At 37.5% G+C, this 15,922-nt stretch overlaps 1 protein-coding gene across 1 annotated transcript in view; it reads left to right on the top strand.

The window, feature by feature from the left end:
• OGFOD3 (2-oxoglutarate and iron dependent oxygenase domain containing 3) overlaps nt 1–15,922 on the top strand; it is a 50,992-nt gene that overhangs the window by 18,667 nt on the left and 16,403 nt on the right. The window contains exons 7-8 of the mRNA XM_042802501.1: nt 7,186–7,339; nt 14,684–14,807. Of these exons, the coding sequence (XP_042658435.1) occupies nt 7,186–7,339; nt 14,684–14,807 (278 nt within the window). The remainder of the gene's footprint in view (nt 1–7,185; nt 7,340–14,683; nt 14,808–15,922) is intronic.

Genomic DNA, 15,922 nt, shown 5'->3' with positions numbered 1-15,922 from the left:
GACCTGCTCATATACTTAACGAAGACAACAAACATAACTAGTTCCATGTGTCTTAGTGAGTATGTGGCCAGAGTTTAGGAACAAGCATTCTTTGTTGACTAGACACAATAAATTTTTAGTTATGCATTTCAGTTGCTTTTTCATAATTTAAAATGTACCTGGCTTGAACATTTTAACTCCTTTTGTCCTTTTTTTATTGCCTTTGTGAAGGAATACGATCTCCCTCTAGTGGTGGAAGTAGTATTAAGTAGCCAGATAGATTTATTGGTATTGTATTTTTGTCTTATAATATGAACAACCTAAAGCATATTTCTATTCAACAACTATTTTTAGATACTGTTGTCTTTTATAGATAAATTTCTTCAAAATGTGTTTACAACTGCACCCAAAAATCCCAAAATTAGATGCTTGCTTGATTATTATTGAACTTTGACTGTATAAGGAAAATATATAGTTTCTGCTTCATTAAGATAGTGGAGAATATTTTGAAAATAGTCTTTGTTTGCCTTCCATTTTATAGAAGATCAAAGAATCTGTAGAAAGAACATCAATGTATGGAGGGAGTGTCTTAAGGATATTTCTGTTTCACATGAACGGAAGCATTCAATTTTTCAATAGTTTTTATGAATTTCTTATCCTTACTCTGTGAGATGAGACAGCTGCTAGGGAATATCAATATTCTATTTGTATTTCATGCCAATATAGGGGATGTTTCAGTCACTGGATATGAATCTAATACAAAATATATTATTAAATGCTTCTGTTCATATTAATAGCAGTGCTTTAACATGGACTGTAGTAGCTTATGTCCTTAATTAATGATTTTATGCTATTCTTGGGAGCATTTATCTTCATTACTTTCACTTACTTACCAAGGTCAGTTTAAAAATACACTCTTGAGAGAAATAACTAAGTGTAATTCATGTCTAAGTGTTACTGATTGTAACAACAACAAATCTTGAGTAGGCATTCTGAGCCAGGAGGCTGGTTTCTAAACTGTCTGTGACAAAATTATGTTGCTTCAGAATCAATTATGGTTTCTAGGTTGATGCTTTAACCACCATCTGCCAAGCATATTACAGCAATTCCTCTTGTTTCGCATAATAGATGCATCTTTATCCAGAAGAGAGACCTTTAAATCTGGATGCTTAATTTAAGGGTCGTGACTTCAGCAGAAAAATGGCACTATCAAAGATTTATTCAAAAAATCGTACAATTTATTAAGGTAGAGACATAGAGCAGAAGAAGAGCTGTAGTTTGCATTCTTCCTTTATTCATTCTGCATGTGTGATTTCTGTTAAAACTTTCTGGCTGTAGAAGAGCACTGCTTTGTCTGCTTGAACTGCCTTTTGGTGCTTTTCACTGGGAACAGTGCGGAGATGCTGACAAGTGGGCTAGAGAAGTTGTGTAGTTTTGCAAAGCTTTGAGTGTTCCTGTCACTGTACTTGAATTGCACTTTCCAGTGACTCCTAACAGTGCATTTTTTGCTGGTCTGGCAGAGCTTGTATCTTACAGAAACTTTTCTGTGGCACTTTTAGTTCCTCTACTCTGTCCTTCATGCTGCTGGTGATACATTAAGCTGGCAACTTTGCAAATGTAGTGAATATTCTCTCTCTTAATTTGTATGTTCCTTAGAGTTCTAGCTACTTGATCGGCTTTTTTTTTTTTTTTTTGCTTCCTTCATCACCCTGACTCCAAAACAGATTCCAGTAGTATCTTTTATAGAAGGTGGTCATATGTTCTCATCAAGGAGTTCTGTTCTGCCTTCCCCTGAGCCTGGCCTGTACATTTTGATATTATCCAGTGACTTAGTGTGAATGTACAAGGACTGCTGCTGAAAAAATCTGGGAGGGATTCATTTGTTGCTTATATTGTTGACCGGGTGCTGTACTCGTATATTTATTGGCATAGCAGAGCTCTGTTTAGTGCATCTGATCAGAGCCAGGCTACACCGAAAGCAGTTTGAATGATAGAATAGTTGCTGTGTGTACGAAAATGAATGCTTACATTCTCCCATATAAAGTATGTTCTTTGTAGTTATAGTGCACCAGAGCTCTCCCAACAGTTTTTGGTATATGGCAAACATGGAGGAAAAAGTATGGAGTATGGGCCAGGATCAAGAAGGGAGGAGAGGCTCTTGCCTGGTGCTCCTGGTGCTTCTGGGTGTATGTGAGAAGTGGCTGAGGGAACAATGTGGCTCTTGCCGTACCAGATCCAAGGTAGCCAGGATTTCTGGGCTCGTTCATTCCTTCCTAGATAGCACCTACTAAACTGAGATTTGGCTTATCTTATCGTGTGATTTACACGTGAAGTACAGTGGGTCTGTCCTTAAGTATTTTACCAATAGGTAAATAGGCTGTCTCTGGAATAGCAGCGAAGGAAATGGAAAGAAAAACTTGCAGTCATCATATTGATAAATGTTGAAATGGCCACGTCAGTGGAAAGCCAGATGTGCAGAGGAGTTTTTATAGGCTAAAAAGTGACTTTATACTATTTTTGAAAACAGGTATGTGCTGTATTTGGCATACACTGGGCACAGAATGAGCTGAAGTACACAGATGCATGTGTTCAGATACATGCCTTAGAGGATTCTAGGGAACACTTTGATCTCTAAAAGAAGCCATGGCTTTGCTCCTCCTGCAAGGTAAATGTTTCATTCCCATGTATGGGAATGAAATTTAATTTGCTATTGCAAAGAGGGACATGGGATACCTTGGAGAGTTTGAAGCAGAGTTCATGTTTGCACTGACAAGTTTGTCAACCTGTTGGTGATTCATGCAGAGGGGCACATGTAAGGATGTGGAATGAAGGACAACCAGGATTATCACAAAGCAACCTGTCAAACATACCTCCTGCAGCACACCCTTACTGTTGCCTTTGGCATCAAACGGATAAATGGATGTTTTTCACACTTTCTTATAATCTCTTTGTCATCAGTTACAATAGTGCGATGTGATGTTTTCTACTAAGATCAGTATTCTGCACCTTAATTCTTCCCCACCCCCTACATCAAGCATTAAGTTCTTCTAAATTTATTTTGAACTGCAGACACATATGACAAAGTGAGAAGTCCTGGTTGTTATTCACATGCACTGAGAAACGCTCTTCCCTTGCATATTTTCCATTTTCTTCTCTAGGTTATAGTGCCTATATTTGAATTGGCTGATGCCACGTTATAAGAAAGCAGATATTAAACATTATCTATGTATAGAAATATCTATGTGCTGGCTCAACTAGGAATTTCATGGAGTTTCTGTAGCTTTTGAGCAGTATGGTACATACTCAGGTAAGAAAAAAGCATTTAGGCACTCAAAGGTATTGATTGCTCTTTGGAACTTGTTTCTAGCAGATCTTTGCTCTATGAGCTATTCATTCAAACATCAGTGGAAATCTGCAGTTTATTCATGACTGATGTGCCTTTTTTAGTTTTTCTTGTTGATTCTCTATAATTAGGTTATTTATTGCACATTTATTGCGCTGTAATGCAGCGCATATTTGTAGGCAATTTTTCCAATTTATTAGTTTGTATTAAATATAAATTGCTTGGGCAGTACTTGGAGTTGTATCAGATAGCACTTTGTGTATCATGATAGTATTTCACGCTTAAAAATTTAAGAGCATCCACAGGATGTGAAGAAATAGGGAGGCAGAGATGGCCTTTTGCTATTTGCTCCATCATATGTTAAATAGGTTTATGCTGTACCTCTTAAATTCAAGCCTGAACTTTGGGAATGCTCAATTTACAGCAATGTAGATTACATGCATTTCTTTGTCATGTATATATACGCTAGAGAAGGAAAAAAATATCTAGTCTTGAATATTTACTTTCTGTCCCTATAATTTCTCTTTAGAGATGTCATCCTGTGAAGGGCTTTTCTTATGAGCAAAGATTGCTAGAAAGGGGTCTTATTTCCGGTGACCAATACATGAGTTTTGACCAGTACATGAGCTTGGATTACTTTGCTTGCCTTTTTTCCAATGCTACATTTGGAGTTCATTGAAATTAATAAATGAATTCCTACTGACTTCAGCATGGGCTGGATTAGGCCTTCAAAAAATAATTTGATTCTTTGCCAATTCTCACAAATATGTCTGAGGGGACTGAAGGCAGACTGGAAGATTAAGTGTCTTCTCCCCCCAGGTCTTAACTTTTTTACAACTTTGCAGCCTGCACATCTTGCAAAGTTACTTTTGTTATGTTATTTTCAACTTTTTATTATAGGCACACTAATCCCTCTTGCTCATTGAGCTCTGATGTGAATAGTCAGTACTCTTTAGCCTGTTGACCTGTTTCCTGAAGGAAGGCTGTTGCTACAAACTTGCCCCCTGGACCTGTGTTATCATCATGTGTCTGTGTTAGAACAGCTCTAAGTGCAAAGGGTAAATATTTGTTTTTTGAAGCATAGTCTAAGATCCATTGCAATCAGTGGGGCTTTTTGGTAGTATATCATTTGTTTTGTTGAATGGCAGATTATTTATGTGCTTAAAATTCACGTTAGTTTGCTACATACATCATGATTGTCTTAAGTTTTTGAGTGATGCTGTGATGTGTGCTTCTGCCTTTTGCTTCCTTGTGAGCTCTCATCCTACCTAAGTCCACTGAAGAAGTGCAAGGTTGGCACCTCTTGTCACCTAATGCACTTGAAGAAGCTACTGTGATTAAAAGTGATACCTGAAGTAAATAGCACGCAGGGAAATAAGAGGCCAGCAGTATGCTTACATGCTCAAAAACCAGCTACCTCAGTCAGTTGAAGGCAGCTGCTTCCCCGAGACCAGATAGCACCTAACATCACGCTTTTAGATCTGTGACCTCAACTGTTCATTACTCTGTCTTCCTATTCACTACTTCCCCTGCCTGCTTGATTTATAAACAGGAAAGAACAAACTTATCTGAAAAATATGCTTATTTTCTCTTTGCAGCATACTTAAACTGTTGAGTTTATTTTCCTTTTCTTTTGATAAACCCAATGGCCAGTCCAAACCAGAAAGACTTTTGGTTGCTGTGTTTGTCTGTCAGGAAGAGTCGAGTTGAGCTTTGCTGCCTGCTTGGTTTGCAAAACATGCAGTCTTTCCCAGAGTCAATGCACATAGGTCTCAAAGAGGAGCAATGCTTTAACAGAGCCTTATAAACACCAGACAGCAAATCCTAATAGAAAGCTTTTAAAAGTGGAAAAGGAATCAGCTTGAATTAGGAAGCAGTATTGCTTAGAGAGCAGTACAACTACTGGAGATTTAAAGTAATGTCAAGACTGTGGCCTAACTACTTCAGTGTAGATATATTCCAGCTGGCTGATGCAAGTGGCCACCCGGATGTCAGAGCCAGGGAAGTGGCTGCTTTAGTATTTGTGGGTTAGGCTGTTAATTCGTGTGTTGGGTTGTTCAGAGTGCCAGACACCCTCAGTTCATGAAGTGAAATGAGTAATTACATTTAATGCTTTTTGGGAAACATAAGGCAGCCTCTGCTGAAGTCCTACTTCTTGGAAAGAAAACAGACAGAAAGATCAGGCTCCCACGGGCATGAGAAGAAGGACCTGTAGATCCTTTCCTGATGTCAGTTTTATAAACTCTACCACTATGTAGCTCTCAACCTGAAACCTCAGTTCATGCAGCCACATAAATACCCAAACATCTCGGCTCTACTTCATTTAATGCTTTGATATTTCACATGTAAAATAGCTTAAATTGATCACTAAATCTTAGACCCATATAAATATAAAGTGAGACAGGTTAAAAATCAAATCCGTATGTGGCGTTCTTTTTATTTTTGGTGAGGGGCAAGATGTGAACAGAATGAATATTTAGGATTTTTTTTAGTACTTGTGGAAGTAATTTTTAAGAGCTGAGTTTCCCAGCCTAAGTCTGTAGGTCTCGTTTTAGTTCTGTCACTTCTTTTTAGTCACTATTTAGGTTCCCTAGAGAAATATTTACGAAAAACTTTCTTGGAAATTATGCTGAAGTTCAGTACTAACCAGTGGAGAAATGTCTGATGCAGAAAAGATGCAAAACTACTAATGTAATTCCATGCACAACTTTGGAAGTGTGTTTACTCAGAGTGTCTCTAGTTGTGTGCTGCTTTTGAAGCACTTGGGAAGGAAGAAAAGGAATACTAATGCAGTAGCTGAGAATGTGTTAGAATTGGGAGAAAACAATATAAAGATTTTAAGAAGCACAGAGGATTACATCTTAAAAAAACCCCAATGTTTTCTTTTTGTCTCGTTGTGTTATTGCTGGTTTTTTATATTTTCTCAAAGTTAAATACTAGCTGTATATGTTTATTGGTGCAATTTGTCAGCAGTATTCCTCATTAATCACAAATCTGTTCTCTTTAAAAGTGCTGTTGACAGAACTAAGGCTGGCAGTTCTAGACGTCCCCGTTCCAGCCCTGTATACAGTGATACCTGTCCTGAAAGATGGATGCTGTTGCATAAGCAGTTCTGTATAGTAACACATGTGTGATTATTAGTCTTCTACTTTCATAAACTTGGAACCAAAACCAAAAATCCTTTTCTTCCTGTTTCCCAAGAAACACAGGAATAGCTGGAGCAGAAGCAGTTTGGTTGAACCTTTGCAAATAGTTGGGAAAGACATCTTGCATTCATTTTTAAAGAAAATGTGGTTATGATATCAATACATATGTTGACAGAGAACCCTGAGTTTCATGGTGCTGGGGGCTTCATCTCTTAGTTTAAAATTAGTGTAAAATCCTTTATGAAGACGCAACTTTCTAGTTACCTGTTTTGGATTCAAAATATACATGTGAAAGTCTTTAATATTTTCAGTAGTTAATAAACAGTGAGACATGCATGGAATTTTTCAGGAGAATAGACTGCTTACACAAAGCAATTTTAATACCTAGGCCACGTGACATAAATAGTTTCTTTTTCTTAATATTCTGAGAATTAAAAAAAAAAAAAAACACCACCAAAAAAAACCCCACAAAAGACCTCTCCAACAAAACCTCCAACCTCAACCCAAAACACTGGGGTGGGTGCCTCTTTTTTTGATGTAGTAGATCTCCTTTATTTAAGGTAAAATATGGGAGAAAGTATGGGTATATGTTCCCCATGATTGATCAGCTGAGGAAGAAGCTTAGCTCTAAAGAAGCAATAACAGTGAATGAAAGTGAATACAGAAGAAGCAGCAGAGGGGTATTTCACTTAGCATGTTGTGTTGTCATCTTTGCAGTGACGTGAGACAGAGAATTCAACAAAGGATTGCTCAGGCATTTGGTATCAGCTCTGCTTCCATGTACCTGACTAAGCCAACGTTCTTCTCGAGAATAAACAACACAGAAGCCAAGACAACACACGATGAATACTGGCACCCACACGTTGACAAGGTAAGTAGGAGGCTGAGATGGGATGCAAATGTTTCCTGTTATTATTGGATCACTTTTGAAGTCATTTTGCATTAAACAATCAGTCAAACGTGTTTGAAAACTGGTGCTTGTAAAAATCCTTCAGAGGATAGATGTAATGGAAGGATAAGTGAGGTTTAGAAACATAGGCCATTATAATCCTTTTTATTTTATCTTCGCTACTTAGTTCTGCTAGAATTAATAAATTGTGTGAATGACTACTCAGGAATCTTTTCTGTCAGAAACATTGATTAAATTGACCTGTACCTACAAAGTGTTTCTTCAAACCTGTGTTTCCAGCTAGGGTATCACTCTTTCAGCCAGGTCTATCAGGAGCTATGTCAAAGACATCAGTTGGTCACTGTTGTTAATTGATCTGAGCCTCCTGACAAATGCTTATCGTGTACTTCAGTTATATGTGAATTGAGGCTTTTTTACTGCGTGTTCTGCAATGAGGATGTGGTACCCTCTTTCAATAATTTGATGTTTTCTTGTTTTTAGAATGGAAGTATAGTTACTTTTAACCGTGTAGTCTTCTATCTGTAGGCTCATAGCTTAATACTTTGCATTTCTCAATGGACTTAAATGATTTGGGTTTGATATTGAGTTTATTTCTGATTTTAACTGAATTCGAAGGTTATGTGCCGCATAGCAGAATACAAACTAACAATAGAAGAATCAAATAGAAAAAAAAAAAAAAAAAACCAAACTGTGCATCAGAATACTCACATTTCATGTCCTCGGGATGTAAAAATTAGTCACTCTAGGGCCATGGATCACCCAAGATGGAACAAAATAAAACTTATGTACCTTGAAGTCTATGACCTGATGCATTTAAGATGAAAAATCAAATAGAGAAATATCCCTTGCCTTGAAGAAAATATTTCCTGGAAAACTTCAGTCTGAGGGAAATACAATGTTGGTCGCTTATGACATTAGTGTAAGCTCTTGTGCCCTTTCTTTTCATGTAGGCAGAAGCAGCTTGAATTTAGAAAATGTGGTGACAGCGATGGTACCTGATACAGCTGCTATTCAAAAGAAGAAAGTAATGCAGGGTGGCACTTGCAGTCACTGATACAATGAAGAGGAGACCAGATTTTGGGTGCTTCTTGTTTAAAAGCTGTAATGTACCTGTGGAATAGGAGTGGACCTAGGACCAGGAGTGGTAGGAATGATTTTTAGGTGCAGATTTTTTTATCTAGTGCTGGTAGGAACTGGTTGTAGGGAGCAAATTGTGCTGGTGGGATTCGCAGGAATTTTATCACATGTTGTGCTCATTTCCAAAAGACACCAGATAAACTAGTGTTTCTGGTTACGTGAAGTGCAGTATATTCATAAGTTACTCATAGTTTTTCCATACTTTACAAGAATCTAAATTTACTGCCACAAGGGAAGAGAAAGCAGTAAATTTCAATAGCTGGTGGCTATTTTCTCCACTCTTTTTTTCAGTCCCAAGAATTTTATTTTAGAATTTCAGATTCTGATTTATTACTATAATGAGATTTGTGTTTCTACAAGCATTAGGTTTGCCAATATTCTCTTTATTCTTTTCTGCATGTGTTCTGCATTGGTAAATGAGTAAGGTGGTTGGATAACCTCACACCTCACAATTAAGTGTTTGTACCTAAATCTCTGCTATAATGTGCAAGTTGTGTTGTCATTTAGAAACAAATCTGTTTTCATGGAGGGAACTTCTTTCCTTTGTAGAAGCTGCTTCTCTGTTACAGCATCCTGGCAGTGCCTGTACATGATGGACAGCAGGCTAGATGTTTTGCTGTTTTTATCCATCTGTTTTGTCCACATTTTGTTTATTATCTTGCAGGCTGTCTGTTCAGGGAGCAGATACACCACCTGATCAGCCTTGGCTTTTTCTAAAACCCCATTCCAGCTTCAAAGAAACAAAACAAACACAAAATGTAGTCTCTTAAACTTCCTATGCATAACCTCAACCTTAATAGATTCTATATTGAATAATCAGATAGTTTGATTTATGACAGCAGTGGAGGGATAATTATTCCAGTTAGGGCAGTTACCAAACACCTTGTTCATAATCATGTAGAATTTGCGCCCCGCCCCCCCCCCCCCCCATGTCATACCTGCTGTAAAATGTGAAAATGTGACTTACACTAAATTTCACAGTGTTTTCTGAGATAAGTATTGTTTAGATAACACTGGGAGTTAAAACTGTAGCTTGTCCTGTTTCTTCTATGCAAGTAGCTTGAATGCTTCTGTAGCAGCTGACTTACTGCATAAGTTGTTTGTATTGGGAAAGCTAAAGCATTCAGACCATTGAAGTGATTTGGTTTGTGCCTTAAATTTGTGTTCTGGGTTTGATCAAATATATTTTAATTTCGTTATTTTCATTCTTGTTCAAGAGCATTCTCATAGTAGGGATTGCATGTGAATATGCCAAAGTTGGGCCACTGTTTGTGCTGTTGTGACAGCAACGTTGCATGCTAAGCTGGGAGCCTTGTGTGGATCAGTTCCTTTTCATTTTTGGAGGGAGTGCAAGGGAACAGAACTTCCTTAACCCCCAGCCAGAGTGAAGTGGCTTTGTGGGTGCTGGGGAATAGAGACCTAGAGCAGACTTCTTGTAAGTGCTTTTCGAGCTCATGCCTTGAGGGTCCATTTCTCCCTCTTTGGGCTTCACATGGAACAAATGCTGTTGCCAGTGCAGAGGGTGTTGAGGAGATGGACAAGCCACTCTGAGCTGGGATCATTGTTGTGGAAGTGGCACCAACTCAGTGGTTCATCCCTTCTCTAGGATAAAGGACTTCAGCTGTTGCCAGATAATACAGTGACTTCTGCGGTTTAAATGATAGCAATTTGCATTGCCTGGTTGAAAATTTGGAATTTGAACCACACTAATGATGCCTTAAATAGGGTCTGATAGAAATACATCATGTTCATTTCATATCCATCATAAAAGTCCAAATTACATCATCATATATCATTGCTACTGGACACTGGCAACCTTCACTTCTGGTACATAGTTCACTTGAATTTGCTTCAAAGGATTAACTTGAATTTGCTTCACAGGATTAACTTGAATCCTTTCCTTGCTGCACAAACAAGCCTCTAATTCCTTTTTCCTCTTTAACTTCTGTTTGTTCACCAAAAGGTCTGGCGGTATTTTCCCCTTAAGTGCAGTTGGAACAGAGTTATCTGTGATGTAGAGTTCACATACATGTTTGCTAGATCATGGCTTACAAAAAATGCTATACTATATGCAGACATATATTCTACACATAATTTTAGCCTACTACAGGTGTACATTATGTATATCTGTACAATGTTCCGTGTTTAGAAAGAGGTAAAAAAATAAATATTTACAGTTCATCAAGCTATGCAGGAGACTGAATTAGAAGGCCAGTAGGTCAGAAAATATTTCACAGAAGGCTAAATAGGATAGACAAATTGTTTTCAGTGCAGTCTGCATGCCTTGTATTTTGATTTTTCCCAACAAACTAAGTTTCACTTACCACTGCTAGACTGCAGTTGAAGGCAAGGTCGGGGGGGTGAACATTGCTATTGATCTGAGGTAGGAAATGCTTCTCATATAAAAGCAGTAGTAGTCTTACATGGCCTCCAAAACAATTGTGAATACTAGGGAGCTGAATGAAAGATCAACAAAACTCAGCATGCTAAATATTTTGCCAGTTGGATGATTTTGTGTTGTATCATTATTTACACTTTCCCCTTGGAATACAACAAATCACTTTACGTATTTCTGCATAATAATTAAATGGTGAAGGTTGCTTCTAGAAGACTTTTTTTTCCCCTGCCTCTTTCCAAAGAAAGGTGAAATTAAACTTTTGAAAAATGAATCTGACACATTTTTGTTTCAAAGTCTGACATAGGTTCACTGTAGGTTTCTTGGAGCACACAAATATCCCTCTTGCCTTTTTCTCTATATTTCTGAGTCTATTGCAGTTACATTTCTCAATCTGAATATCCTTGGTTTTGAAGATTTTAACTGCATAATGGAGTAGCACAGATCCATTATGTCTGTATGAGGCTTTGATTTTTAAAAATCTATTTGGTTTTTAGTTACATAGGCATGGAAACCCTGAAATCACCCAAATGACTCATTTAATCTTGTTGAATTTATAAGCATCTAAATCAAAGAGAGTGTTGGCTTAAGATGTGGAGTTTAATCTCGGATAGAATTTGCTTGGAACTGAGTCTTTCAAATGTCAAACATCTGATTTGTAATGGAATTGCTGTTGCATGCTCAACTGACAGCAGCATAGTCTTGCAACGTTCTCAAATAGAAGTGATGCAGGACTTAAAGATTTCTGCAGTCCACTGCCTGGGTGAGGATCTTATCATCCTTCACAAAATCGTCAGGCTCTGCGATAAGATCAGTTTCGGGTTGTTTTCCTTTAATTTCTTCTATCAGAGCTATTCCAAGACTTCACTGCAAATTTTCTTGATTTTTATAGGTAGCAATCATATCCTGTTTCAGCCTTTCATTCTCTAAGCTGAAGAAACCAAACCTTCAAGTCCCCTTTACCTGTGATATGCTTTCCATCTCCCTAACCCTTCTTGCAGCCCTCTGTCCTCTGGCTGTTGAGGTCATCACTGATAGCAGCTGCTATCTGTTCTAGCAGACTTTTCACTCTTTTTCTTCCCCTCATATTGTTAGACATTTAATGAAATATATCAAAAGATCTTACTTCTGCTTTAGGACAGCATCATCTTTGAAATCTGAGGAGTTTATTCTTTTGTCTGTTTAAACCTGTTACCTCAACTCACCTACAGCCCCTTTGCTGTTTGGTGTCTTATATTAGCTACTAAATAGATACTACCAGTATATAGAACATTGGAAGTAGCTATCAAGACTGTTTCTGTGATTATCTGCACAAACGTAGGTATAGGCTTACAAAAAAAGAGCTGTTTTGACTCTTATTACTGCAAGATATCACGCTAGACCTATGCTGTTTGGAGAGTGAGTGTATGTGTTTTCTTCTGCAATGGAAAGTAAAGGATGCTGTCCTACATACCTTTGTTAGTAACTGCAGGCCTATTGCATATTCCTACAACTGTTTAGTTGCGTATAAACATGTCTTCCTCAGAAACCCAAGGGTGCCACACTGTAAAATGTGGCTGGCTAATTCTGACAATTAGCTGTATTTATAATAATAGCCTTTAAGGAAGTATCATATAAATATCATTATGAGCATCTCTCATTAAATATTAAGTATGTTTGACTTACTTGTGTAAAGGGCACTCAAAAGAGCACACTAACTATATGAAATATCAGGCTGAACGGAAATGCCTGCATTTCTTCTATTGAATTGTTCATAAGGAGTTATAGAAACTTGATTTGCTGCAGTGTGCCTCTATGGTTTATTACCTGGTTTTAATGACAGCTTTTCTCACATAGTTTGAACTTCTGGTTCAGTTATTAACCTTTCTGATACTGGAAATTATTACCAGGGCAATAAATATATTTGATACATGTGGGGGACTTCTAGCATTTTAAGTAACTGAGTATAACTTAGTGCCTCCTTTCCATAGTGTTGCATTTCCCAGGCCTGACTGCCTTTTGAGAGTTAGCAGCGAACAAGAACATGAACAGAAAAGCCATTTTCCATTGCATACTTGGTTCCTCAGATTAGTTGTCTATAGAAATTAAATGTGTTTAGTTAAGCTAAAATGGTTTGTAGTCAGCTCTTAAAAGTTCAGAATTGGTAAAGCTACCTTGAGAGGATGGAGAATGCACTGACAGAGCAAAGATTGCCATACCACTGAAGAGTTAATAAAAACAATTTTAACACATTAGACTTGAAGCTATGAGTTGAATTTCTCTTTGAACTTATTTATTATGCCACTGCCTTCACTGGCTGGAAGACTTCCTTAAACTGACTGGAAGTTTTTACCACCAAATCAGGGAAGGTGAAAATAGCTTTGCAAAGCTGATTGCTTGAGGAGGGCTGTAGAATGGCTGTTTTGAGGTGCTACAAGACCATGTGCTCGTTAATTCCCATTTATTGCCTTGTATTGCTACTAAGGTTTGGGTAAGTACGGGGAGAAGGGAATCATCAAAACGTTTCTCTCATTCTCGTGATTGAGAGTGCGTAGTGCAGCATATCACCAGATATAACTTTGTTCCTTTAAGCCCTTATGGTCAAAATAATAAAATGAGTAAACATGAAAACGTCTTCCTATTCCATCTGGTGCTATGTTCTCTTTAGTCATTGCCCTTACAGAATAATATGTACAACTGCTGTTGAGCCAGAATTTAACTGGCACTAATGAATGTAGCTAAAAACAAAATTGAAAATATTTAGAAAACTTCTAAGTTTGGAGGTAGCACCTACCTCCAGCAGTCACCAGGTCAGTCAAAACACTCTGCAAATGCTGTGTATTTATACTGTGCTGCACATTTCACTGTCTGACAGTGTAATGCAGAACTTGATTAAGTTGTGATATACTATAAAGAAATTGTAGACTACAGCCATTGACTTTTAAGTATATTTTTAACTGGTGACATGTAGATATGAAAAGGAAACATTTTCAGAATCAGCTAAACTCAGTGTTAAATATTTAGATAGCTTTACTCTGAGCAGTAATACATAGTATTTATTTTCTCCATCTTCAGCATACATATCAAGCAAAAATAATACTTTAAAAGGAAGGAGAATCACCTTGTTATGCTTAAAAATGGGCTGTTTGGTCTATAGGCTGAGAAGAAGCAGAGACTTTGAAAGTCACGTTTGAAGGTTTTTAAACAAAACCTGTATGGAAAAGAGTAGAAGTTCCTCCAACAAATGTATGTTTACTTGGAAGGTCTGATTCACTGTTACTGTGATGTTCCTACATAGTAGCTGGTAAAAGAATAAAAGGTGAGGTTTCCAGAAACCTATAATCTTATCTAGATAATGGTGAAATTAATTAGTCAAAGGCTGTTCTTGGGTCTTATTAATATTATGGTTAAACTTTATCTTGAAACAGTATAAATAGATCTGAGCCCTTCTATATTTTTGATACAATGCAGGGGTGTAACTTCTGACACTGTTGTTTTTTGCTAGATGTCTAGTACGCTTAGGATGTTAGAAATCAATAATAGCATTTCTTTATGGAAACTGTAATAATAGAAATAATAAGCATAAGATGCTAGTCTTGTATGTAGTGTGTGTGTAAACAGAACAGACTAAAACTATGTTATTTCTATAAAAGAATGTTCTCAGCTTTCAGAGATCCCTTTATAAAATACATGAAAATTGGAAAGACCCACCAGATCCATCTGCCTAATTATTTGTGCTCTGCAGAGATGAGAGTAGAATTTGGTAACATTTAGTAATGTTATCTTACTTCTAGGTAACTTATGGCTCTTTTGACTATACTTCACTGTTGTATCTCTCTGACTACACTGAAGATTTTGGTGGTGGACGGTTTGTGTTTATGGATGAAGGTTCCAACAAGACAATAGAGCCCCGAGCAGGTAAGTCTTGGTTTGCCCAAATTGTAACATTTATTAACAGAGTGGGCTGGGGGATGTAGTGGGACATTGTTTTGTGTGTGGAATAATGCAGCGTTTTGTCTTCAGACTGATTACCTAAAAAGTGGAAAGATTAAAAATGTTAAAATGTGGCCACAGTTTGAAATATCTGGAGTTAAGCTGCACAAAGTGACTTCCTTGAAAGCTGTAGGGTTTAGAACTGCAGTGCAGTTATGACAGCTTAGCAGGTCACTATGCCTCAAGAGCAAAGATAACTGTGACTACAACAAATCCAAAATAAAGCAATTTATTTTAGACTATCTGGCTTGAAATTCCTTTGCTGTTCAAGGTGGGGCTTAACACCCTGTAATTGCTGTGGGCTGGGTGTGGAGATGATTGATTACCACAGTTCTCCTAACCTGCAGTAACATGATGAACCACAGTAACTTGGTTATAAGTCCATAACGGCTTTCAGTAGATCTGACAGGAATAAGCATTCTGATGGCTGTCAGCTAAAAAAAAAAAACAACCTCTCCTTTAAGGCTGGTTTAAGATTTTTTTCTATTAAGTGGATCATTTGAAACCAGAATTACTTTGGGGCAGTACGCCTAGGAAGAAAGAGCTCAGCCTCAACTCATCTGTCTGGCAGGTGAATACTGAGCTTACAGCAATGTAACCTTTTATAATGCAAGACCAGTCACACTCCTGCAGAAAAAAAATCAAGGACAGCTTTATATTCCTACTGTGTTCTGTCTTTTTTTTTCAAGAGAGAAGAAATGGAAATTTGTTCATTTAAAGACAGCCTCAGTAATTGTCTGCTGACAGGCATTACCCCAAGCAGAACTGACTTCTGACTGTTGCTACGTGCAAACGGAGATGGGTGTGGATTTTTTGATTTATGGATCATAGCAATTCATTCACCAGCAGTAATGCTGGTTTAGATAAACTCTGAGATTATCTGCATTCTGGGTTTGGTATCAAGAATTGTATGTTTGATTATTTTAGCTTATGTGGCTGAAAATCAACCCTAAACTGAAAGTTTCATCTTTTGCAAAATGCTGCCACCAGTATTTTGAAAGGGAACGCATTAAACCATTTCCAGATGCAATTCTAAGATT

Source organism: Tyto alba, unplaced genomic scaffold (assembly GCF_018691265.1).
Source record: "Tyto alba isolate M040663 unplaced genomic scaffold, T.alba_DEE_v4.0 Super-Scaffold_39, whole genome shotgun sequence".
Classification (NCBI taxonomy): Eukaryota; Metazoa; Chordata; class Aves; order Strigiformes; family Tytonidae; genus Tyto; species Tyto alba.
The sequence above is the reverse complement of the archived record's forward strand: the minus strand, read 5'-3'. Positions and strand labels throughout refer to the sequence as shown.